Source organism: Mytilus edulis, chromosome 2 (assembly GCF_963676685.1).
Source record: "Mytilus edulis chromosome 2, xbMytEdul2.2, whole genome shotgun sequence".
NCBI classification, from domain to species: domain Eukaryota; kingdom Metazoa; phylum Mollusca; class Bivalvia; order Mytilida; family Mytilidae; genus Mytilus; species Mytilus edulis.
In genome coordinates, this window is record NC_092345.1 from 39,608,404 (window position 1) to 39,630,435 (window position 22,032).

Sequence of the window (22,032 nt, forward strand, 5' to 3'; positions counted from 1 at the left end):
TCCCTTCAAAGTCTTTGTTAATACACTCTTTGTAAACCGCACCCTGTGTATTCCGAATTCTGGTCTTATTATGCAGTCCCAATACTCTTAATTACATTAATTTTTACCTGTCAAAATCGGTTTGTCTAATTAATTTCAAGATGGATATGCAATCAAAACATACTTGTTTAGTGTTTGATTTTGTCTTATGAACGTTTTTCTGTGTAACAGCGTCCTGCACAGTAAGCATATTTGCAGCCAAATTGGCAATTATCTCTGTACGAGATTCTATCTGCCTTTTGTTGACATTGGCCATGTTTGATATTTTATCCCACAATGCTTGCATTGTAAGGTGATTTCCGGTTGACCTTTCCCCAATATTATCAATAGCACTTGGCCCTGCTTCATCAACATCTTGTTGCACAGGCCTTAATGGTGTTTCACTGGCTTTCACAGTTTTTACTCAATAAATACCACAAGTTCTTCTCTTGATTGCATCTATCATTTCTTCATCTCGTTGAGAATTGTCCATCTTGGACGTGTGGCCTCGTTTCGACCGTCACCATTATAGCGTAACTGTTATCAAAAATAAATCCAATAAATTCTTCCATTTAGAAATACATCCACGCATAAAATTGACTTCAAAAGAAACACTTTTAGTTCACGCACTCAGTATACTATTTTCCTACACATACAAAACCCTTAAATAGTTAAATTTGTAAAAAAAACTTTGAAGATTTGCTTTTAAGAATTGACCAATGGCGTCACGTAACCTTAATGACCTTTGGCAGTTACAAACTTCCGTTCTCTCATGGAATCCTCTAAGTCATCTATTGTTCAATAAAATTAGCCTTGTACCTTCAGTCATGGTTCATTGACTTTGAATATTTGCAAAACTTACATGTTAAAAGTGTTGCTATTTTTATGCCCCACCTACGATAGTAGAGGGGCATTATGTTTTCTGGTCTGTGCGTCCTTCCGTCTGTGCTTCCTTCCGTCTGTCCGTCCATCTGTCCATCTGTTTCGTCCGTCCGTCCCATTTCAGGTTAAAGTTTTTGGTCAAGGTAGTTTTTGAAGAAGCTAAAGTCCAATCAACTTGAAACTTAGTACACATGTTTCTTATGATATGATCTTTCTTATTTTAAATCAAAATTAATCTTTTGACCCCATTTTCATGTCCACTGAACATAGAAATTAAAAATGTGAGTTTCAGGTTAAAGTTTTTGGTCCAGGTAGTTTTCAATGAAGTTAAAGTCCAATCAACTTGAAACTTAGTACACATGTTCCCTTTTGGTTGTTCAATTTACTTTTAAGGCCAAATTAGATATTTTACCCAATTTCACGGTCCATTGAACCTGGAAAATGATAATGCGAGACATATCTCTGTTAACAGTTTATTTTTAATTTCTAGTTATGAATTAAAAGAATTTATTGACTGAATCAATGACTTTCTACAATGGTTATTGATCAAAGTTCTTAAAAGTTGTCAGAAAAATCAGTTTTGTCAAAGAAAGGAAATTGAGCATTGGTAGTCAGAGAGAAATCATTATTAGTGCTTCCAATGACTAATTATAATGCTTGTTTGAAGTCAAAGGTTTGAAAAAAATACCACAACTTTAAAGTCATCTCGTATCAAATTGACAGAAATTTTGTAATAAAAGTATCACCAACCAGACAAACAAGTTTAAGGGCTAACTTGAAATTTAGTAAGTTTTTGTAGAAAAAAATGCTGAAACATTTTTTTCCATTATGTACCAAATAAATGATCCATAGATAAAACAAAATATTCAGAAAACAAAAAAAAGATTAAAAAAAAAGCTGCAGATATTTTTTTAGGCTGCTTCTGGTGTAACAGATATTTTGTAGTGCCACACAAGTTTTATATGTTTGTTGGATGATTATTGATATGGAAATACTCTTAATTATATCTGTGTGTTTATATTACAGGACATAATAAACCTCCAGTAAGGTTCACATTTGCAGAGGTTGTTAAGCATAGTCTGTCATTAGAACAAAATACACAGGCATGGTGTAATTCTTGTGAAAAGTACCAACCCCATGTAAGTAGTATTATCTATTAAAGTATTTTTGTATGTCCACACCGTAGTGAAGCGGGCATTAAGTTTAACCAATGTCCAGCGTAGGGTATGCATAAAATTGGTTTCCATTGTTTAACTTTAGTTTGCCTCAACTAAACGTTAGGAAACTTATTCACAATGCTCATTGCCACAAAGCACAGATCAATTTTGACTTTTGGTGGTGTCACTTTTCCATTGTAGAGTTATGCCCTTTTACAAATAGTAAAATTGCTGATGTTTTTCCCCTTTTTTTTAGCTCACCTGGCCCGAAGGGTTGCTGCCCCTGAATTGATAATTTTAAGGAAATTTTGCTGTTTTGGGGTATTATCTTGAATATTATTATAGATAGAGATAAACTGTAAACAGCAATAATGTTCAGCAAAGTAAGATTTACAAATAAGTCAACGTGACCGAAATGGTCAGTTGACCGCTTTAGGAGTTATTGCCCTTTTTAGTCCATTTTTAACCATTTTTCGTAAATCTTAGTAATCTTTTAGAAAAATCTTCTCCTCTAAAACTACTGGGCCAAATTAAACTAAACTTGACCACAATCATCATTAGGGTATCTAGTTTAAAAAATGTGTGGCGTAACCCGGCCAACCAACCAAGATGGCCGCCATGGCTAAAAATAGAACATGGGGGTAAAATGCAGTTTTTGGCTTATAACTCAAAAACCAAAACATTAAAAGCAAATCTGACAGGAAGGAAAATTGTTGATCAGGTCATGATCTATCTGCCCTGGAATTTTCAGATGAATCAGATAATCGGCTGTTAGGTTGCTGCCCCTGAATTGGTAATTTTGAGGAAATTTTGCTGTTTTTTTGTTATTATCTTGAATATTATTATAGAAAGAGATAAAATGTAAACAACAATAATGTACAGCAAAGTAAGAACTAAAAATAAGTCAGTATGACCAAAATAGTCAATTGACCCCCTAAGGAGTTATTGCCCTTCATAGTCAATTTTTAACAATTTTCTTAAAATTGAAGATTTTCAATAACATTTTCCACAGAAAGTACTGTTATAGATAGAGATAATTGTAAGCAGCAAGAATGTTTAGTAAAGTAAGATCTACAAACACATCACCATCACCAAAACACAATTTTGTCATGAATCCATCTGTGTCCATTGTTTAATATTCACATTGACCAAGGTGAGCGACACAGGCTCTTTAGAGCCTCTAGTTCATATATCTTAGTTATCTTTTACAAAAATCTTCTTCTCTGAAACTACTGTTCCAAATTAGTCCAAACTTGGCCACAATCATCTTTAGGGTATCAAGTTTCAAAAATGTGTCCGATGACCAACATTTAAATTAAGATGGCCGCCACGGCTAAAAAAACAAACATAAGGGTAAAATGCAGTTTTTGGCTTGTAACTCAAAAACAAAAGAATTTAGAGCAAATCTGACATGAGGTAAAGTTGTTTATCAGGTCAAGATCTATCTGCCCTGAAATTTTCAGATGAATCAGACAACCAGTTGTTGGGTTGCTGCCCCTGAATCGGTAATTTTAAGGGAATTTTGCTGTTTTGGGTTATTATCTTGAATATTATTATAGATAGAGATAAACTGTGAACAGTAATAATGTACAGCAAAGTAAGATTTACAAATAAGTCAACATGACCGAAATGGTCAATTGACCCCCTAAGTAGTTATTGTCCTTTATAGTCAATTTTAAACAATTTTCATAAAATTTGTAAATTTTTATTAACATTTTCCACTGAAACTACTAAGCCAAGTTTATTATAGATAGAGATAATAATGTAAGCAGCAAGACTGTTGAGTAAAGTAAGATGTACAAACACATCACCATCACCAAAACACAATTTTGTCACGAATCCATCTGCTTCCTTTGTTTAATATTCACATAGACCAAGGTGAGCGACACAGGCTCTTTAGAGCCTCTAGTTTTTATGCCCCACCTACGATAGCAGAGGAGCATTATGTTTTCTGGTCTGTAACTCTGTTCGTCCGACTCTCCGTTCGTTCATCTGTGCGTCCGTTCGTCCGGATTCAGGTTAAAGTTTTTGGTCAAGGTAGTTTTTGATGAAGTTGAAGTCCAATCAACTTTAAACTTAGTACACATGTTCCCCATGAAATGATCTTTCTAATTTTAGTGCCAAATTAAAGTTTTGACCCCAATTTATGGTCCACTGAACATAGAAAATGAAATTGCAAAGTTCAGGTTAAAGTTTTGGTCAAGGTAGTTTTTGATGAAATTGAAGTGCAATCAACTTGAAACTAAGTACACATGTTCCCTATGATATGATCTCTTTAATTTAAATGCCAAATTAAAATTTTGACCCCAATTTCATGGTCCACTGAACATGGAAAATGATACTGTGAGTGGGGCATCCGTGTACTATGGACACATTCTTGTTTCAGTATTTTTATACGAAGGTCGTATATTGGTATCACCTTGTTGCAGAGGTTTCAGACAGATGGTTTCAGGATAATAACTTTAGTATAAGTAAATAGAAATGAATAAAATTTTAACACAATGTTTATAACAACAAAAGAAAGCTTGGGATTGATTTTGGGGTTGTGGTCCCTAAGGTTTAGTTAGGAATTAGGGGCCCAAAACAAGCATTTATCTGGTTCAGGACAATAAGTTGTGTATAAGTATTTCAATTGTTCTGAAATTGTACCACAATGTTTAATATTATAAGTAGAAGGTTGGGATTTATTTTAAGAGTTATGGGGCAAACAGTCAAGGAATAAAGGGCCAAAAAGGGGCAAAAAACAAGCATTTTTGTGTAAAAGTGTATGAATCTTTCTGAAATTATACCACAAGATTCCATACTCTGTACTAATAAGGGATGGTTATGATTGACTTTGGGGGGTTATTGCTAAAACCATTTATGAATTAAGGACAAAAAAGGGGGAAAACAAGGTGTTTTTTCCTGGTTAAAGGACACTACTTTTAAATATGTGTATATGCTGCGGAATGAAATAACATTGTGATTGAGGGAGATTATTGACAAAGTCGTTGGGTGTATTTATGAAACTTATTAACTGGATTTTTGTGACAAAAATGTCGCTTATTGATTTGGGGATGTACGGCGGGCGGGCGGCAATCAAATGTTGTCCGTGCATTTACTCATGAACCGTTCAACCAAAGCTTTTAAAATTTTAATATGTTATTACTGACAACTATATGAAGGTCAAGTGTAATAATGGCGATTTTGACTTTTACCGTTCAGGAGTTATGGTTCTTGAAAGATTGAAAAATGGAGTTTCCAGTCGTGTCTGTGCATTTATGCATGAACTGTTCTACCAAAGCTTCCGAAATTTTAATATGCTGTTACTGATGACAAAATGGAGGTCAACTTCAATAATGACGATTTTGACTTTTACCGTTCAGGAGTTATGGTTCTTGAAAGATTGAAAAATGGTGTTTACAGTCGTGTCCGTGCATTTTCTCATGAACCATTCAACCAAAGCTTTTGAAATTTTAATATGTTGTTACTGATGACAAAATAGAGTTCAAGTTAAATAATGACGATTTTGACTTTTACCGTTCAGGAGTTATGGTTCTTGAAAGATCGTAAAATGGCGTTTCCATTCACGTTGTTGCATTTACTCATGAACCATTCAATCTAAGCTTTTCAAATTTTAATATGTTGATACTGATGATAAAATGGAGGTCAAATTTGATATTGACGATTTTCACTTTCACCATTAATCAGTAATGGTTCTTGTGATATTGCCAGGACACAAAAAAATGTTAATAAATCCGGTTTGCTGTCGTTGTGACAGCCTTTTGTTTTATGATTTGTTTTGTGCAATCTACTTGAAATAACAAAAATACAGTTAATACCTAAAATTGAAAATGAAAATTGTGAATGTGTCAAAGAGACAACATCCCGACCAAAGAGCAAACAACAGATGAAAGCCACCAATGGGTCTTCAATACAGAGAGAAACTCCTGCACTCAGGGCGTGCTTCAGCTGGCCCCTGAAAATGTATACTAGTTCAGTGATAATGGAGGTCATTCTAAACTCAGAAATATACACAAAAAACTAAAATTGAAAATCATTCAAGACTAACCAAGGCCAGTGGCTATTGGCTTGGGACACGCGCAAACATGTCACAGGGTTAAACATGTTTTTTGAGATCTCAACCCTACCCCTACACCTCTATCCAATGTAGAAAAAACAAACACACAACAAAATGCACAGTAAAAGTCAGTTCAAAAGAATCTGAGTCGGAAGTTAGAATAGGTAACAAAAGAAACTAAACAAAATGACAATGATACATGAATTAACAAAGAACAACTAGCAGTTACTGACATGCCAGCCTCAGACCTCAAATAAACTGATTGAAAAAATATGTTTTCATCATATGAACTTCAGGTACAATTCCTCCCGTTAGGGGTTAAGTATTATACCATCAAAACATAAATGAGAAGAACATGACTTGTATCTTGCCTACAACTTGTTTTACATGTAGAATAAATGTGTTTATTTCCAATGCAAAGACCCTATAAGTGAATCAATATTAAAGTCAAAATGTGCAATCTTGACCTTACAACAGTATAGTAACTATATCCCTTCTTAATAAGTTTGTTTAAATGTTTTGTGAGCTTTTGAGGGGAATGCAGACAATTTTGTGCTTTGTAAAGAATATTACCAAAAAAACTTCTTTAAATGCAAGGGCAAATTAATGGCTTGCTCCATAGAGCAACATGTGTTCAACAGCTGTTTTATATTTGGATTACTTTTCAACAAAGGTTTTCTCTGGTGAAAATTACAAATGTTTATTTCATAACCTCATTTGCAATCATGTTCATGAAAGCCGTGGTTAAGTGGTTAGTGCATTGGACTACTAATACAAGGGTTCCTGGTTCAATCCCTGTTCTTGGGAGAAAAATCAGTTAATTTATGGCTCTCCCTTGACACCATTTGCAGGTATGGTCTTGCTGTTTTGGCAATGTACTGGTAAAATAGCCATTTGTCTCATCGATTTCTTATCACAAAGTTTAATTGCATATAGGACACCTGGTGATTGCCCGAAGGTTAATCATATCATTAAAATCACTTACAGTGGATAAGACTTCAAAGGTGTTAATAACTAGGTAATTTAATTAAGACAATGTACCTTGTCAAATTTGAATATAAATTTGATGAATGTGTCAGCGAGTGTTTTTAGCTTGGGTCAGCATTTTCTATCTCCCAAGTCACAATGGAAGAGTGTAAAAATGAAGACTTTCATGACTTTAGAATAGAATTTTGGTCATCAAAATACAACTATGCCTTCACAGAAATATGCTGTCCATTTCAGCTTCATCGTACAGGTGTTGGAAATTAATTTCTGAATAACTTCCCCTGTTTTAGCTTATTACAAACTTGGGCTCCTAAAATATTATGATGATATCTAGCTTTGAAAATAGGAATAAAGTACCAATTGAATACAAAATTATATAAGAATGTTACCTTAAGGATCAAAACTGTTTTTGAACATACCAAAAAAAAAAAATATGGCAATTAATTTTGATAATCATACTTTTATCAATCCATGTTCTATCTAGGCATTGTCAATTTAGGATATATTTTTTATCTGTTGAAAGTTGTTCAACTGTTATCCTACAAAATTCTAGTTAGGACTAGTTAAACTATCATGACAATTTAACTTGATGAAGATATACCAAATAATTCCTTAACAGGAACAATGAAAAAATGTTGATAGCTGAATGAAATAACTCTAAAATATGAGATGTTTAGTTTATTCTGGGTTTTTTTTTAAGGGGGGGAAGGTATAGTTATAGTTATTTTGACTTTTTTGGTTAATAGTGATGTGATGTGTGAACGTGTATTGCCATGTATTATGAACATGTAGTATGAATGACTTTTCTAATGCAAATTTATAATCAAAACAACAACTTATTATCTTTATTGTCAACATAAACAGTAAATAAACAATTGTGAACTTGTAATACACACAGAAACGTAGACAAAAAAAAAATGATCAGTGCCTTTTCCTATCATTAAAAGAGGAGCAATTGAAGCTATGAATTTAATTTGAGAGCCTCGCTCACAGCATTATAGTGTATATAATTTGAGTCAAGTTAAAGTAAAATTTGAATTTTTTTTATTTTTATTAGATGCAGTCTAAAGTAATCAGAAATATTCCTGACATTCTGGCATTAAACTGTGGTATGGAGAACATCAGAGATTTGGAATTCTGGAAAATTCAACAAATGGTGAGATATATCTTCTTTTTACTGTGACATTACTGTAATTGTTCTGTTGCTCTTTTTATTCCACTGCAAAATTTTGTGGTCGTGGTCAGGGGTTTATCTGGGTATTTTGGGAAAAAGGACCCTGGCCACTTTTGGGAATTTTTTTTACGCGATTTATATAGAAATTGGGAAAACTACAAATAAACCAGATGTCAGTTTTAGTATGTATCATACTATAATTTATTAGAATTACTACCAAACGGAAATAACTCACAATATTTGCAGACGTATCCCTCTAAGGATTCATTATAGTATAACCATTTATATGTCATTTCATACAACCTTGCATCAAAAAGTCTTCTGTCTGATACATCATATACTTTTAATTTATCATTAAGAGCAGTTTTACTGTCAGTACTACCCAACACAGTCATGACTTTACTACTACTAGGTTTAATTGTTGGTATTTCATTATTTGGTTTACAGATTTCAGTTTGAGTTTGGAATTTACAAGCCTGTCCTCAGGTTGTATCAGTAGCGAATCGGTATTGGTTTGACTTTGATCATCATTTGAAATTAAATTGTCATTGGAAGAAACATCAACAACATCGATAACATTTTCAATTGATTCAGTCTCAGATAACGCTGCCTCAGACTCATTACATGCAGTTGCGGCATCGTCAATAACAGCTCTTGGTTTGAAAAAAGATAAGATTTTACGGGATTTGTTGCCGTCTGTGTTTTTCAATTTCTTCACATAGTATTTACTATTGTGAGACGACAAAAAGGAAAGAAGTTAAAAAATATCTTATTTTAATATCAAAATTCGGGGCTTCTTAAAGCGCACATGTGATAAGGATTTCCCGCTTTTTTTACCTTTAAAGTGAAAAGCGTAGTTTTGGAAAGGTTAAATTGCGGATTTCAATCCGGACTTTTTGACTACGTTAGGGAATTTTTACACCTGAAATTGGGAAAAATATAGGGGTTTTGCCATTGGGAATGGGTCCGAATACCGGACTCAGTGGAATGCTAGAAAAATCCATGGTGGTTCACGCATTGTTATTGTCCAAAGACATTTGGTTTGGGGACAATAACTTTAGTTTAAGTAAACAGAAATCTATGAAATTTAAACAAAAGGTTTATAACCACAAAGGAAGGTTGGGATTGATTTTGGGGGTTATAGTCCTAACAGTTTAGGAATTAAGGACCATATAGGTGCCCAAAAAAACATTTTTTTCTAGTTTCCAGACAATAACTTGTGGAATGGTGTATGGATCTCTATGAAATTATATCACAAGTTTCCATACCACAAAAGGATGGTAAGGACTCTCTGAAATTATACCACAAGTTTCCATACCACAAAGGGATGGTTTGGACTGGCTTTCAGGAGTCTGTAATTCAGTGGTTGTCCTTTGTTTTTGTTTTAAATATTTGTTTTTCGTTCATATTTAGCTCACCTGGCCCAAAGGGCCAAGTGAGCTTTTCTCATCACTTGGCGTCCGGCGTCGTCTGGCGTCGTTAACTTTTACAAAAATCTTCCCCTCTGAAACTGCTCGGCCAAATTTAACCAAACATGGCCAAAATCAGTATTAGGGTATCTAGTTTAAAAATTGTGTCCGGTGACCCAGCCAACCAACCAAGATGGCCGCCATGGCTAAAAATAGAACATAGGGGTAAAATGCAGTTTTTGGCTTATAACTCAAAAACCAAAGCATTTAAAGCAAATCTGACATGGGGTAAAATTGTTTATTAGGTCAACAACTATCTGCCTTAAAATTTTGAGATGAATCGGACAACCTGTTGATAGGTTGCTGCCCCTGAATTGGTAATTTTAAGGAAATTTTGCTGTTTTTGGTTATTATCTTGATTATTATTATAGATAGAGATAAACTGTAAACAGCAAAAATGTTCAGAAAAGTTAAATCTACAAATAATTCAACAGGACCAAAATTATCTGTTGACCCCTTTAGGAGTTATTGCCCTTTATAGTAAATTTTTAACCATTTTTCGTAAATCATAGATATCTTTTACAAAAATCTTCTCCTCTGAAACTACTGGGCCAAGTTAAACCAAACTTGGCCACAATCATCATTGAGGTATATAGTTCAAGAATTGTGTCGGGTGACCTGGCCAACCAACCAAGATGGCTGCCATGGCTAAAAATATAACATAGGGGTAAAATTCAGTTTTTGGCTTATCACTCAAAAACCAAAGCATTTAGAGCAAATCTGGCAGGGTTAAAATTGTTGATCAGGTCAAGATCTATCTGTCCTGAAATTTTGAGATTAATTGGACGACCCGTTGATAGGTTGCTGGCCCTGAATTGGTCATTTTAAGGAAATTTTGCTGTTTTTGGTTATTATCTTGAATATTATTATAGATAGAGATAAACTGTAAACAGCAAAAATGTTCAGCAAAGTAAGATTTACAAATAAGTCAACAGGACCAAAATGGTCTGTTGACCCCTTTGGGAGTTATTGCCCTTTATAGTCAATTTTTAACCATTTTTCGTAAATCTTAGTTATCTTTTACAAAAATCTTCTCTGAAACTACTGGGTTAAATTTAACCAAACTTGGCCACAATTATCATTGGGATATCTAGTTTAAAAATTGTGTCTGGTGACCCGGCAACCAACCAAGATGGCCGCCATGGATAAAAATAGAACTTAGGGGTAAAATGCAGTTTTTGGTTTATCACTCAAAAACCAAAGCATTTAGTGCAAATCTGACAGGGTAAAATTTTTATCAGGTCAAGATCTATCTGCCCTGAAATTTTCAGATGAATCTGACAACCGGTTGTTTGGTTGCTGCCCCTGAATTTGTAATTTTAAGGAAATATTGCTGTTTTTGGTTATTATCTTTAATATTATTATAGATAGAGATAAACTGTAAACATCAATAATGTTCAGCAAAGTAAGATTTACAAATAATTCTACTTGACGGACATGGTCAATTGACCCCTAAGGAGTTATTGTCCTTTATAGTCAATTTTTAACAATTTTCATAAAATTTGTAAATTTTAACTAACAATTTCCACTGAAACTACTGGGCCAAGTTCATTATAGATAAAGATAATTGTAAGCAGCAAGAATGTTCAGTAAAGTAAGATGTACAAACACATCACCATCACCAAAACACAATTTTGTCATGAATCCATCTGCTTTCTTTGTTAAATATTCCCATAGACCAAGGTGAGCGACATAGGCTCTTTAGAGCCTCTAGTTGTCGAGCCTGCAACTTTTGTTGCAGAAAGCTCGACATAGGGATAGTGATCCGGCGGCTACGGCGGCGGCGTTAGCTAACTTCTTAAAAGCTTTATATTTTAGAAGGTGGAAGACCTGGATGCTTCATACTTTGTATATAGATGCCTCATGTTACGAAGTTTCCGTCAGTCACATGTCCAATGTCCTTGACCTCATTTTCATGGTTCAGTGACCACTTGAAAAAAAAGTTCAAATTTTTTGTAATGCTGAATTCTTTCTTATTATAAGTAATAGGATAACTATATTTGATATGTGCGTACCTTGCAAGGTCCTCATGTCTGTCAGACAGTTTTCACTTGACCTCGACCTCATTTCATGGATCAGTGAACAAGATTAAGTTTTGGTGATCAAGTCCATATCTCAGATACTATAAGCAATAGGGCTAGTATATTCGTTGTATGGAAGGACTGTAAGGTGTACATGTCCAACTGGCAGGTGTCATCTGACCTTGACCTCATTTTCATGGTTCAGTGGTTATAGTTGAATTTTTGTGTTTTGGTCTGTTGTTCTCATACTATATGCAATAGGTCTACTATATTTGTTGTATGGAATGATTGTAAGGTGTACATGTCTAGCGGGCAGATGTCATGTGACCTTGACCTCATTTTCATGGTTCAGTGGTCAAAGTTAAGTTTTTGAGTTTTGGTTTTTTTATCCCATGCTATATGCCATAGATCAACTATATTTGGTGTATGGAAATATTTAATGATCTTTATGTCAGTTGCGCAGGTTTTATTTGACCGTGACATCATTTTCACGGTTCATTGCACAGTGTTAAGTTTTTGTGTTTTGGTCTATTTTTCTTAAACTATAAGTAATAGGTCAACTATATATACACCTGGAAAAAAGTATTGCAACACCAAATTGAAATTGAAATTAAAAAAACATTTTTTATTTTTTTGTGATATAATTTGGTAAAATAGAACTACTTAAACATTATTTAAGTATCACCTGAGTTTAATCAATAAATATCGACTCGGTAAGTTTTTATTCGCACATGCAGCTACTGTACCCGTAAACAGCAAAACAGATGTTTTCATCCTCATTGTTTTCAACACTTTAAATAACCAAGTTGTTAAAGTTATGTGATTGACAACTTGTAATGGGTCCTCGACAACTCTAAACTGCAGCAAGATGACAGATTATCAGCATGAGAGAAGCAAGGATGTCGCTGTAACAACTGCAATCATTGTTGGTCATCACCATTCCACTATAAGTCGTTTTAAGAATAAAAAATGGCACTAAACGATGTTAAAGATCTTCCGAGATAAAGAAGACCCCCTATACCATTTACTAGGGAAAATCAAGCATAATAAAGGTTGGTCATAAGGAAATCCATTGCATACAATACAATCCCAAAAAGAGAGTGGTGGGCATACAGAAGCCTTTTAACAAGAACTGTTTGAGATCGACTCATCGCTACTGGTTATCGTGCGATAAGACCATTTCGGAGACCTTTGCTAACGAACAGACACACAGTTTTCCGTATCCAATGTAGTGCAGAGCTCGCTTAAGTTGAAAATTAGCATCGTGGAGGAAGATTCATTGTTCCAATGGAATTCGGGTCATCTTCCTTAGACAGATCGTAGCCCAGATTTGAACCATATCGAGCATATATTGGACACTATTGGGCGGAAAGTGCGCGAAAGGACACCCCAGTTCAAACACATCATGAAATAAACAATGCACTTCATCAGAAATTGTTGCTGCTACCTTAGCAACAAATTAGTGGATTTTTGGCAGGAATCAAAAGACGTTAAGATGCAGTTATCCGTTTGAATGGAGCCTGCGCACAAAGTACTATTTTTTTGACGTATAACGACCAACCATGATGTGAACAGTCATCTGAAGATTAATTTTGAAATGTCTGACATTGAAAAGTTCGACTACAGCCAAAGTTGTAAAATGCATTTTTTTGTACAAAAAACACTTCATTTTGTTATTAAAATTGTGGTTATGTAAATCATTTTTTTTCAAACATTTTTTGTTCGTTTCAATGCCAATGTTATCATAAATTATGTTTCAATAATATTATACAAATATCTTATTATATATCATCCAACAAAAGAGGATGATTTTTCAAATTTTGAAAAATCAAGGTGTTGCAATACTTTTTTCCATGTGTATATGTTGTATAGAAGCATTGTTAGCTGTACATGTCTGCCTGGCATGGTTCATCTAACCTTGACCTCATTTTCAAGGTTCATTGGTCTTTGTTTAGTTATCTTGGTTAATGTTAAGTTTATGGTACAGTTGTTATAAAGCTTAGCTTTTTACTTAGGACTATCAACATAATATCAATGATTAGTATAGAAGGCGAGACATTTCAGCGTGTGCACTCTTGTTTTTATATAAATAGGGCCGTTAGTTTTCTTGTTTTCTGGTTTAACATTGTTATATCGGGGCCTTTTATAGCTGACTATGCGGTATGGGCTTTGCTCATTGTTGAAGGCCTTATGGTGACCTATAGTTGTTTTAATGTCTGTGTCATTTTGGTCTCTTGTGGACAGTTGTCTCATTGGCAATCATACCACATCTACTTTTTTATATTTGGGGGGCTATTATGCCTCAAACCATTTAGAAATAAAGGGGAAAATAAGGGTTTCCTGATTAATGAACAAATTTAAAGCAGTGTAAAGTAGGTAATTAAAACACAAAATAACCAATTCTAAGTTCTTTGACGTCAGTTATAATTACATGTATGGTAATACATGTATAACTCATTCATCATATATAATTGAGACCTTGGGTCTTTTGATTTGAGGCCCTTGTTTCATTACCTTGAAATGGGGGTCAAGGTCAAAGGTTTAATCAACGTTCTATATTTTGACCATTGCTTTTACCTCATATGTATACATGATAAAGCCATGGGACTTTTTGCATTAGGTTGCAAGCAATGTGACCTTGAAAAAGCCAACCGGAAGTGACCATTTGTAAACCGGAAGTAGCTATTGTTTGTACTAAATTAATGTAAAAGTATATAGAACCATATATTTTTGGAATCAGTGTCAAACAATACCGGAAGTTACATCTTTTAAACTGGAAGTAAAAAATGATCTCCCTTATTTATATCTTTTTGTATAGAAACCATATATTTTTGGAATCAGCGTACAATAAGCTGTCATTTGATGCTGAAATTGACATTTAAAACCAAATTTCAATATTTTCATATCTAAATAGATCCTTAGGCCTAAATTAAAATATTGTTTGTTTGCCCTTTTCCGACCCTATGTTTTGAAACAGGGTAGGTAGGTAGGTAAAATATTTTATTTTTTTCCCCAAAAAAATAACTTGGCTCGGTATATTATTTGTCATGGGTAGGCAGGTAGGTAAAATATTTTATTTTATAGATACAAAATCTGCATAATGTCATTTTTTTGTCCGTTTTGTTTTTGCAAATAAGTTTTCCGCTGGGACTATTAGTTTTGAAAAAAAAATATATAAGAGATAACTTTGTACTGGTAAGATAATGTCCGGGCAGACATATATTACTAGTAGAAAAAGTCCCTAGAGTGTTACAAATTTCGTGTGTGCCTTTTTTTCAATAAAAATGCTATAAGACTTAAAACTCAATTGTCAGTGCACGTATTTTGCATCACATTTATAAATGATCTGTATGAAAAACTTGGCGATTTTACTGCCAGATATTCTCCACTTTACAGGGTTTTGTCACTTTTGGTTCATGTCAGATATAAATTATTTAGCGGCATCGTTAACATAATCATTCTGATATGCGGATCACAAAAGGCCATCCCTACATAGAATACAACGTCCGTTTACAAATTAGTTTGTACACACGTTAATACTTTTGTATCAAACGAACTTTTTTGTAAATGAACCCTGCTCTTTAAGTTTAAAGGTACAGAGTAACGTACTTCATATCATGATTTCAGAAAGCGTTCAACATCGATTTCAAACAAATGCTTTGAAACTTCAAATGCAAGTGTTCATGTCAAACGCTCAGGTGATACCAAACGGACTGGACCTTATACGTAAAGATAAAACCCGAGGATTCCGGTAAAAAAGTTTTGAGCGGGAAATACAAATATAAGATTTTTGGTAGGAACGAAAAAATAAAATAAAATAAAATCTTGCTGGTAAATACAAATAAAAGATTTTCAGGCGGAACGAATTGATAGGGTCGGTCGGTAAAGGGCAAACAAACAATATTTTAATTTAAGCCTTACTGGTGGAAAGACCTTCAATTGTTCTCTAAACAATTGGTTTTTAATTTCATCTGATGTTCTATCATATATTATGAATTCATTGTCGCTATATCTGCCATGATAGAATATTTTGTCTTTATGTTGAAATGCAGAAGAAATTTGATTCATTATTTTCAGGTGAAGAAATGCACCAATTGCTGTACCGTTTGAATGGTTTTACACTAGTAATTGTTCGGTGTGAGCCAAGGCTCCTTGTTGAAGACTGTACTTTGACCTATAATGGTTTACTTTTATAAGTTGTCCCTTGGATGGAAAGTTGTCTCATTGGCACACATACCACATCTTCTTGTATCGATATCTATTAACCCAATGTTGTGAAAAATATTTGAACAAGCAGTTAATTGCAGAAAATATTTGGAGAAAACTGTGGTACCAGCCTAAGAATGATATTTTCTATTAAGGAAAACCATGCAACATGCTTGCATTTTAATAACTATAATTATACCCCCGCTTTAAAAGGGGGCTTTAAAAAAGGGGGGGATACTGTTTTTATACCCTGCTTTAAAAAAGGGAGTATACTGTTTTTATACCCTGCTTTAAAAAAGGGAGTATACTGTTTTTCCTCTTTCTGTCCATCCTTCTGTCAGTCTGTCCATCCCATGAATATTTTTCGTCACATTTTTCTCTGGAACTATAATACACAAATTTCAGAAATTTGGTTTCAGGGTTCATACAAGTCAGCTTTACCATGTGATGCATTTTCAGATTCGTCACTCGACAAGTTCTAACTGAAAAGAACCTACCATTTTGTTTGACACTTAACTTGAATCTTCCATCTCAGTCTTCAGTTAACTAAACTAAACAACTGTTGTCCTCAAACCAAGTTAATACTGTAGAAATAAAGGAAATTAAATCCTCCATGAAAATTTCTGCCTTTACAATAACTGTATAATAAACTGTTCTGGTATATATGTGCAGTTAATTAAACAGAAGAGAGAGGAAGAGGGATCTTCTCAGTCATACTCAATGATGTCATCACAGATGCCAGTTATGTGCCGTTATGGTCGGGCATGTACAAGGAAAGGCTGTCGATTTAGACATGAGACTGACATGAAGAGGTAGGTGATGAAGTCACTGTATGTTTTGTCGGTCACTGTATGTTCATCATACCTGCCAACCCTCCCATTTTAAGCAGGAGACTCCCCCTTAAATGGTGAAATTCCAGAAATCTCCTGATTGCCTGTCCGCTCCCGTTCTGGTATATAAAATCTCCCACTGTCGGAAATTTGATATTTGAATCCCGATTGAGCAGTCTGACAACATTAAGACGACTAAAATATCAAGAATCAATACATTCTGTTGAAAAGAAGCGGTTAAGTTATAATTTTGTGTCAATTTTTTTGATATTTCTGCCTTTTTTAAGAGAGTTATCTCCCATATCAATGCAAATCTCAATAGGAATTTTAAAATCATGATTTTTAGTTTTTCTCAAGTAAGATTTTATGGGACTTTTTTCTGTGTATATTTGGGGTATAATACTAAAGATTATAAAACTTTAAAATCTTCTGTTGCAATTACTTCAAGGTTAGGGTCAAATTTATGCTAGATTGACTGGACTATGAGTAATAAATGATATAGCATAATGAAGATACAATATAGAGCATACCTGCCAACCTCTGAAACCTTCAAAGAGGGAGATCTCCCACTCAGCTAATGATAACTAAGTGAGAGATTTTGCGCGAACAACGTTTTCAAGTGAAATATATGACCTGTTTATTTATTCATCTACAAAACACATATAAAAGTTGATATAAATACTTTTTATGCCCCACCTACGATAGTAGAGGGGCATTATGTTTTCTGGTCTGTGCCTTCGTTCGTCCGTCTGTGCCTCCGTCCGTTCGCTTCAGGTTAAAGTTTTTGGTCAAGGTAGTTTTTGAAGAAGTTGAAGTCCAATCAACTTGAAACTTAGTACACATGTTCCCCATGATATGATCTTTCTAATTTTAATGCCAAATTATAGTTTTTACCCCAATTTCATGGTCCACTGAACATAGAAAATGATAGTGCGAAGTTCAGGTTAAAGTTTTTGGTCAAGGTAGTTTTTGATGAAGTTAAAGTTACATCAACTTGAAACTTAGTACACATGTTCCCTATGATATGATCTTTCTAATTATAATTCCAAATTATAATTTTGACCCCAATTTCACGGTCCACTGAACATAGAAAATGATAGTGCGAGTGGGGAATCCGTGTACTATGGACACATTCTTGTTTTATCTTATAATATGGTTATATCCTGTAAAAGGTTTGTTCGTTAGTTTCCTTTTCTATTTCTTTAAACATTAGCATCTCATCAGTTCATAAAATATGTCTTATTTCAAATGTGCACATAAACATCATTTTTTGTTTGTCACATGTGTGCACATAAGCATAGAAGTGATTTACAACAAATGGAAGTTTTTGGTTTGAAGTCTTCTGAAGACCTATGGTGCCGGCTGTAAATACATTGACCCGTTACCACATCTGTATGCTGCACACATTTCTGTGTATTACAATTTCATAACAACTTCCGATTCTTGACACATGATTAAGCATCTGAATCATTTAATTTGTAAATTAGGATTGAAAAACAATCACTATCGTAAATATATACCCTTTTATTTATGTAAATTATTAGATTTCATCTCATCTACATGAACGTTATTTGTTTACTTGTAACAGGATGTTTTTAATGTAGATATTTGTAGTACGCATGCTTGAATTTGGTATTGGGTTGACTCGCCCTGTTTACATGTTCTCCCTTGGTCTGTTCGTCCTGAGTTCTTTCGCCTTTTGTTCATTCTCTTTACTCTTATCAAGGATGTTTTATAATACGTCCTTGCATTTATTAAAAAATATTAATATTTAGGGGATCGTTAAAAAACCTCTAAAACACGAATTTGTGAAAATCATCACAAAAATATGATTGTTCCTGATTTTGTTCCCAAGGTAAGACAATCGTGTTCAGCCAATCAAATTCAATGTTTCTCGTGATCAAATTAATAAGCCAATCAAAAACGTTTTCTCTAAAGATTATTCTAATATGCTAGATTTTGAACTTGTGTTGTTTTCATCTAGTTGTAAAATCGTGAACATGGCAGGTGAATTTTCATCTGCAAGGAGGTTCTTACACAGCGTAAGGATAAAAGCATGACTGATTGTCAAAATTCAATGATGCAGTACTACCATAAAGATAATATATAGATATATAGTAGTTTTTTCACTAATTTATTGACATAAAACTTGTTGTAACATATGTTATTTTTGTATTCAATTAAATCATTTAAAGAACAAGGTTGGGACCCCCCCATTATGAGTGGTGTCCCTCAAATGAGGAACTGTCCCTAAAACAAGGGGTCATTTTACTGTTGAAAAAATAAAGAAAGAATTTTTTTTAAGATTTTTAACTCAAAAGTGGGAAAATTCTTTTGATATGTTTTGACCATTTGACACTTGATAGAATTCTTGGGGAAAAGTTTCATCAAATAATATGAATGTAAAGGTGCTCATTTTTACAGTGGGTTGTAATGTTCTTTCAATGAGGGTTTCCCCTCATTTGGAGTGTTGTTCCCAACCTGTTAAAGGTCCATCTTTGTGAATAATTCAAAATTGGAAATTTCAACAAGCATTTAATATCCTTACACACGAAAATAAATCCTGGTCTGCTAGCTACTGATTTAATAACTAGAATCATGCAAACCGACTTAAGAAAAAGGCATGTAAGCTCATCATACAAATATGACACTTTTTCTAGACAATCCAGATAGGGCAAAATACTTTGCTAAAAATTGTAACCTTTAAAATTGTTCTCGCGCACTAAAACCCCCCATGGGAACTTTCAAAAGTTGGCAGGTATGTAACAAGTCTTACTTTTTTTATGCCCCATTTATGGGCATTATGTTTTCTGGTCCGTCCTGCTTCAGGTGAAAGTTGATGGTTGAGGTAGTTTTTGATGAAATTGAAGTCCAATCAACTTGAAACTTAGTACACATGTGTTCCTTTATTAGGATATGATCTTTCTAATTTTACTGCCAAATTAAAGATTTTATCTAATTTTCATGGTCCACTGAACATAGAAAATGATTGTACGGATGGGAAATCCATGTACTTCTGACACATTCTTGTTTGAAGATCAAAAATATGTCATAACGATAATGGAACAAAGCAGGCTGGGTTAGTGGGGCTTCTTTTATGGTAATTCAAGTTACCTTTTATTCACCTTCTTCCACCTCAGAGCAATCAGCTCTTTGATTAACGAGCTTGACTGGCTACACAGCCCGTGCATGGTCTGTCGGTATAAACTGATTAAGTTCAATACATTACTTATAAATTTCAATTCAAGCATTGAATAGAAATTTAATTATTTTAAGTAATTTTTAACATATAATTTATTTATTTATTTGTCCTAAGGCATAAGAAATCATTTAATTGCCATCTTTTTATGATTCTTTGTTCAATTTGTATTTAATTTATATTGTTTTATCGTTCACATTATTTTAAGAAGGACTAAACAGACACTGGGGTAAAGCTGATGACCGTAACTGCATTTACGGTCATCCCAAGATGTCGGATGAAAAATTAGGTCAGTATTTGTTTTGTTTGTTTACGTGTTTCTATGTCATTTTCTTTACAAAGCATACATTGGTACGATGTAAATTCATAAAAGATTCACACAGAAATCGCAAATAACTACCGAGAAATGTGTATGAAACTGGAAATTGGATTTGAAAAAATAGCTAAGATGACCGTAAATCGGGATTAAAATATTTTCAAGATGACCGTAACATATAACAAGGATGACCGTGATTGGTAAATAGATGACCGTAACATTTAAAGGAACAATTCTAAGAAATATTCGTATTTATATTACCTTTTTTGTATCAAATAGTAAATCGTGTTGGTATAAAACTAATTTATAATACTGCATTATCCTAAAGGTAGAAGAAAATACATAGCGAACCATATGTAGCCTCCAAGTGCAAGCCAAAAGATTTTGTTATTTCTGGGATTCCTATTAATATCATATAATACATACCTGGTTGTTAATTTCTGTGACATTTCGGTTTCTTGTGAAGAGTTGTCTCATTGACAGTCATACCACATCTTTTTTTTTTATATTTATGAACTATTGCCACATATTGAAGCAAAACTAAAAGAGATAGGGCAATACGAAGATTTTATTTCCGTATTGAAATCCATATCTAATGGAATATTTACTGAGCATATTGCTTTTCATTTGTAACTGGATGTCAGAAGGTTTTAATCCAAGTCAACAAAATACTACATAAGATATGTACCAGAAACGCTGGCATTCTGGATTACTATCAAGATACTGTTCAAGGGGAGTTCACTTTTTAGGGGTTATAAAGCAAAAGGACTATTAGCTTGAAACATACCAGTAAAACTAACTGAATGCAAAATAAATTTTGCAGTTCCATCGGATCTGGTGTTGTGAAGAGAATGTGTCATTTTTAGCTCACCTGACCTGAAGCCATTTAATTTCCTGTTTAATACACATTTCTCGGGAGTAATTTGTTATTTCCTTGTGAATCTTTTATAAATTTACATCGGACCAATGTATGCTTTGTAAAGAAAATGATATAGAAACACTTAAACAGACAAAACAAATATTGACCTAATTTTTCATCCGACATCTTGGGATGACCTTGAATGCAGTTACGGTTATCAGCTTTACCCCAGTGACAGAGGAAGTAATCTGAATTTTCTTTGAAGTGTTTACACAAAGCTTGAAGAAAAAGTCATTAAGGGGGCTCGCGGGTCTAAATGAAATTTTTTATTTAATATAGGATTTCTCTATATTTTTCTATAAATGAACTTTATCTTATACTTAATAGAAAAATGAAATAAAAAAATGGGGTCACCGTTCATTTACGCTCACAATCTGCCTTCGAAAGGAGCATACATTTTTGTTAATGTCCTTTTTTCTGTTGAACTAATAGGAGACATAGCGGCAATATCGAAATAAAAAAAGAACTAAATTACAGAAATCGCTAAAATTTTACAATTATTTAGTCTATGTACAGCTTATTCGAAAACAACAATAAAAAATATAGGTCACCGATGAGTTAAAAAAGATTTTAAAAGTCCGCTGGAGCCAACACGAATTGATTGTTTGGAATGATTTTTGTACCATATGATAAAGTAACAGCTACTTAAGGTAATCAATAAAATTTGTAATGAAAAATTAATGTTTAATTTTTTCTGAAAATCTTATACCCGCGAGCCTCCTTAATGATCGTTAATTAGTACTATGCTTGACACCCAAGCTGTCAAGTGAAACATGGTCTGTGTACAGGTAACA

General features: G+C 33.7%; 1 protein-coding gene and 1 long non-coding RNA gene across 7 annotated transcripts in view; both read left to right on the forward strand.

Moving 5' to 3' along the window:
• Positions 1-22,032, forward strand: part of LOC139510158 (PAN2-PAN3 deadenylation complex catalytic subunit PAN2-like) — a 312,625-nt gene that overhangs the window by 217,598 nt on the left and 72,995 nt on the right. For all 6 annotated transcript variants that reach the window (XM_071296503.1, XM_071296504.1, XM_071296507.1 and 3 more), the window contains 3 exons: positions 1,927-2,039; positions 8,162-8,260; positions 16,647-16,786. In XM_071296503.1, the coding sequence (XP_071152604.1) occupies positions 1,927-2,039; positions 8,162-8,260; positions 16,647-16,786 (352 nt within the window). The remainder of the gene's footprint in view (positions 1-1,926; positions 2,040-8,161; positions 8,261-16,646; positions 16,787-22,032) is intronic.
• LOC139510168 (uncharacterized) lies at positions 13,550-15,689 on the forward strand. Its single transcript, XR_011661848.1, has 2 exons — positions 13,550-14,754; positions 14,828-15,689. It is a non-coding gene; the product is annotated as an uncharacterized lncRNA (long non-coding RNA).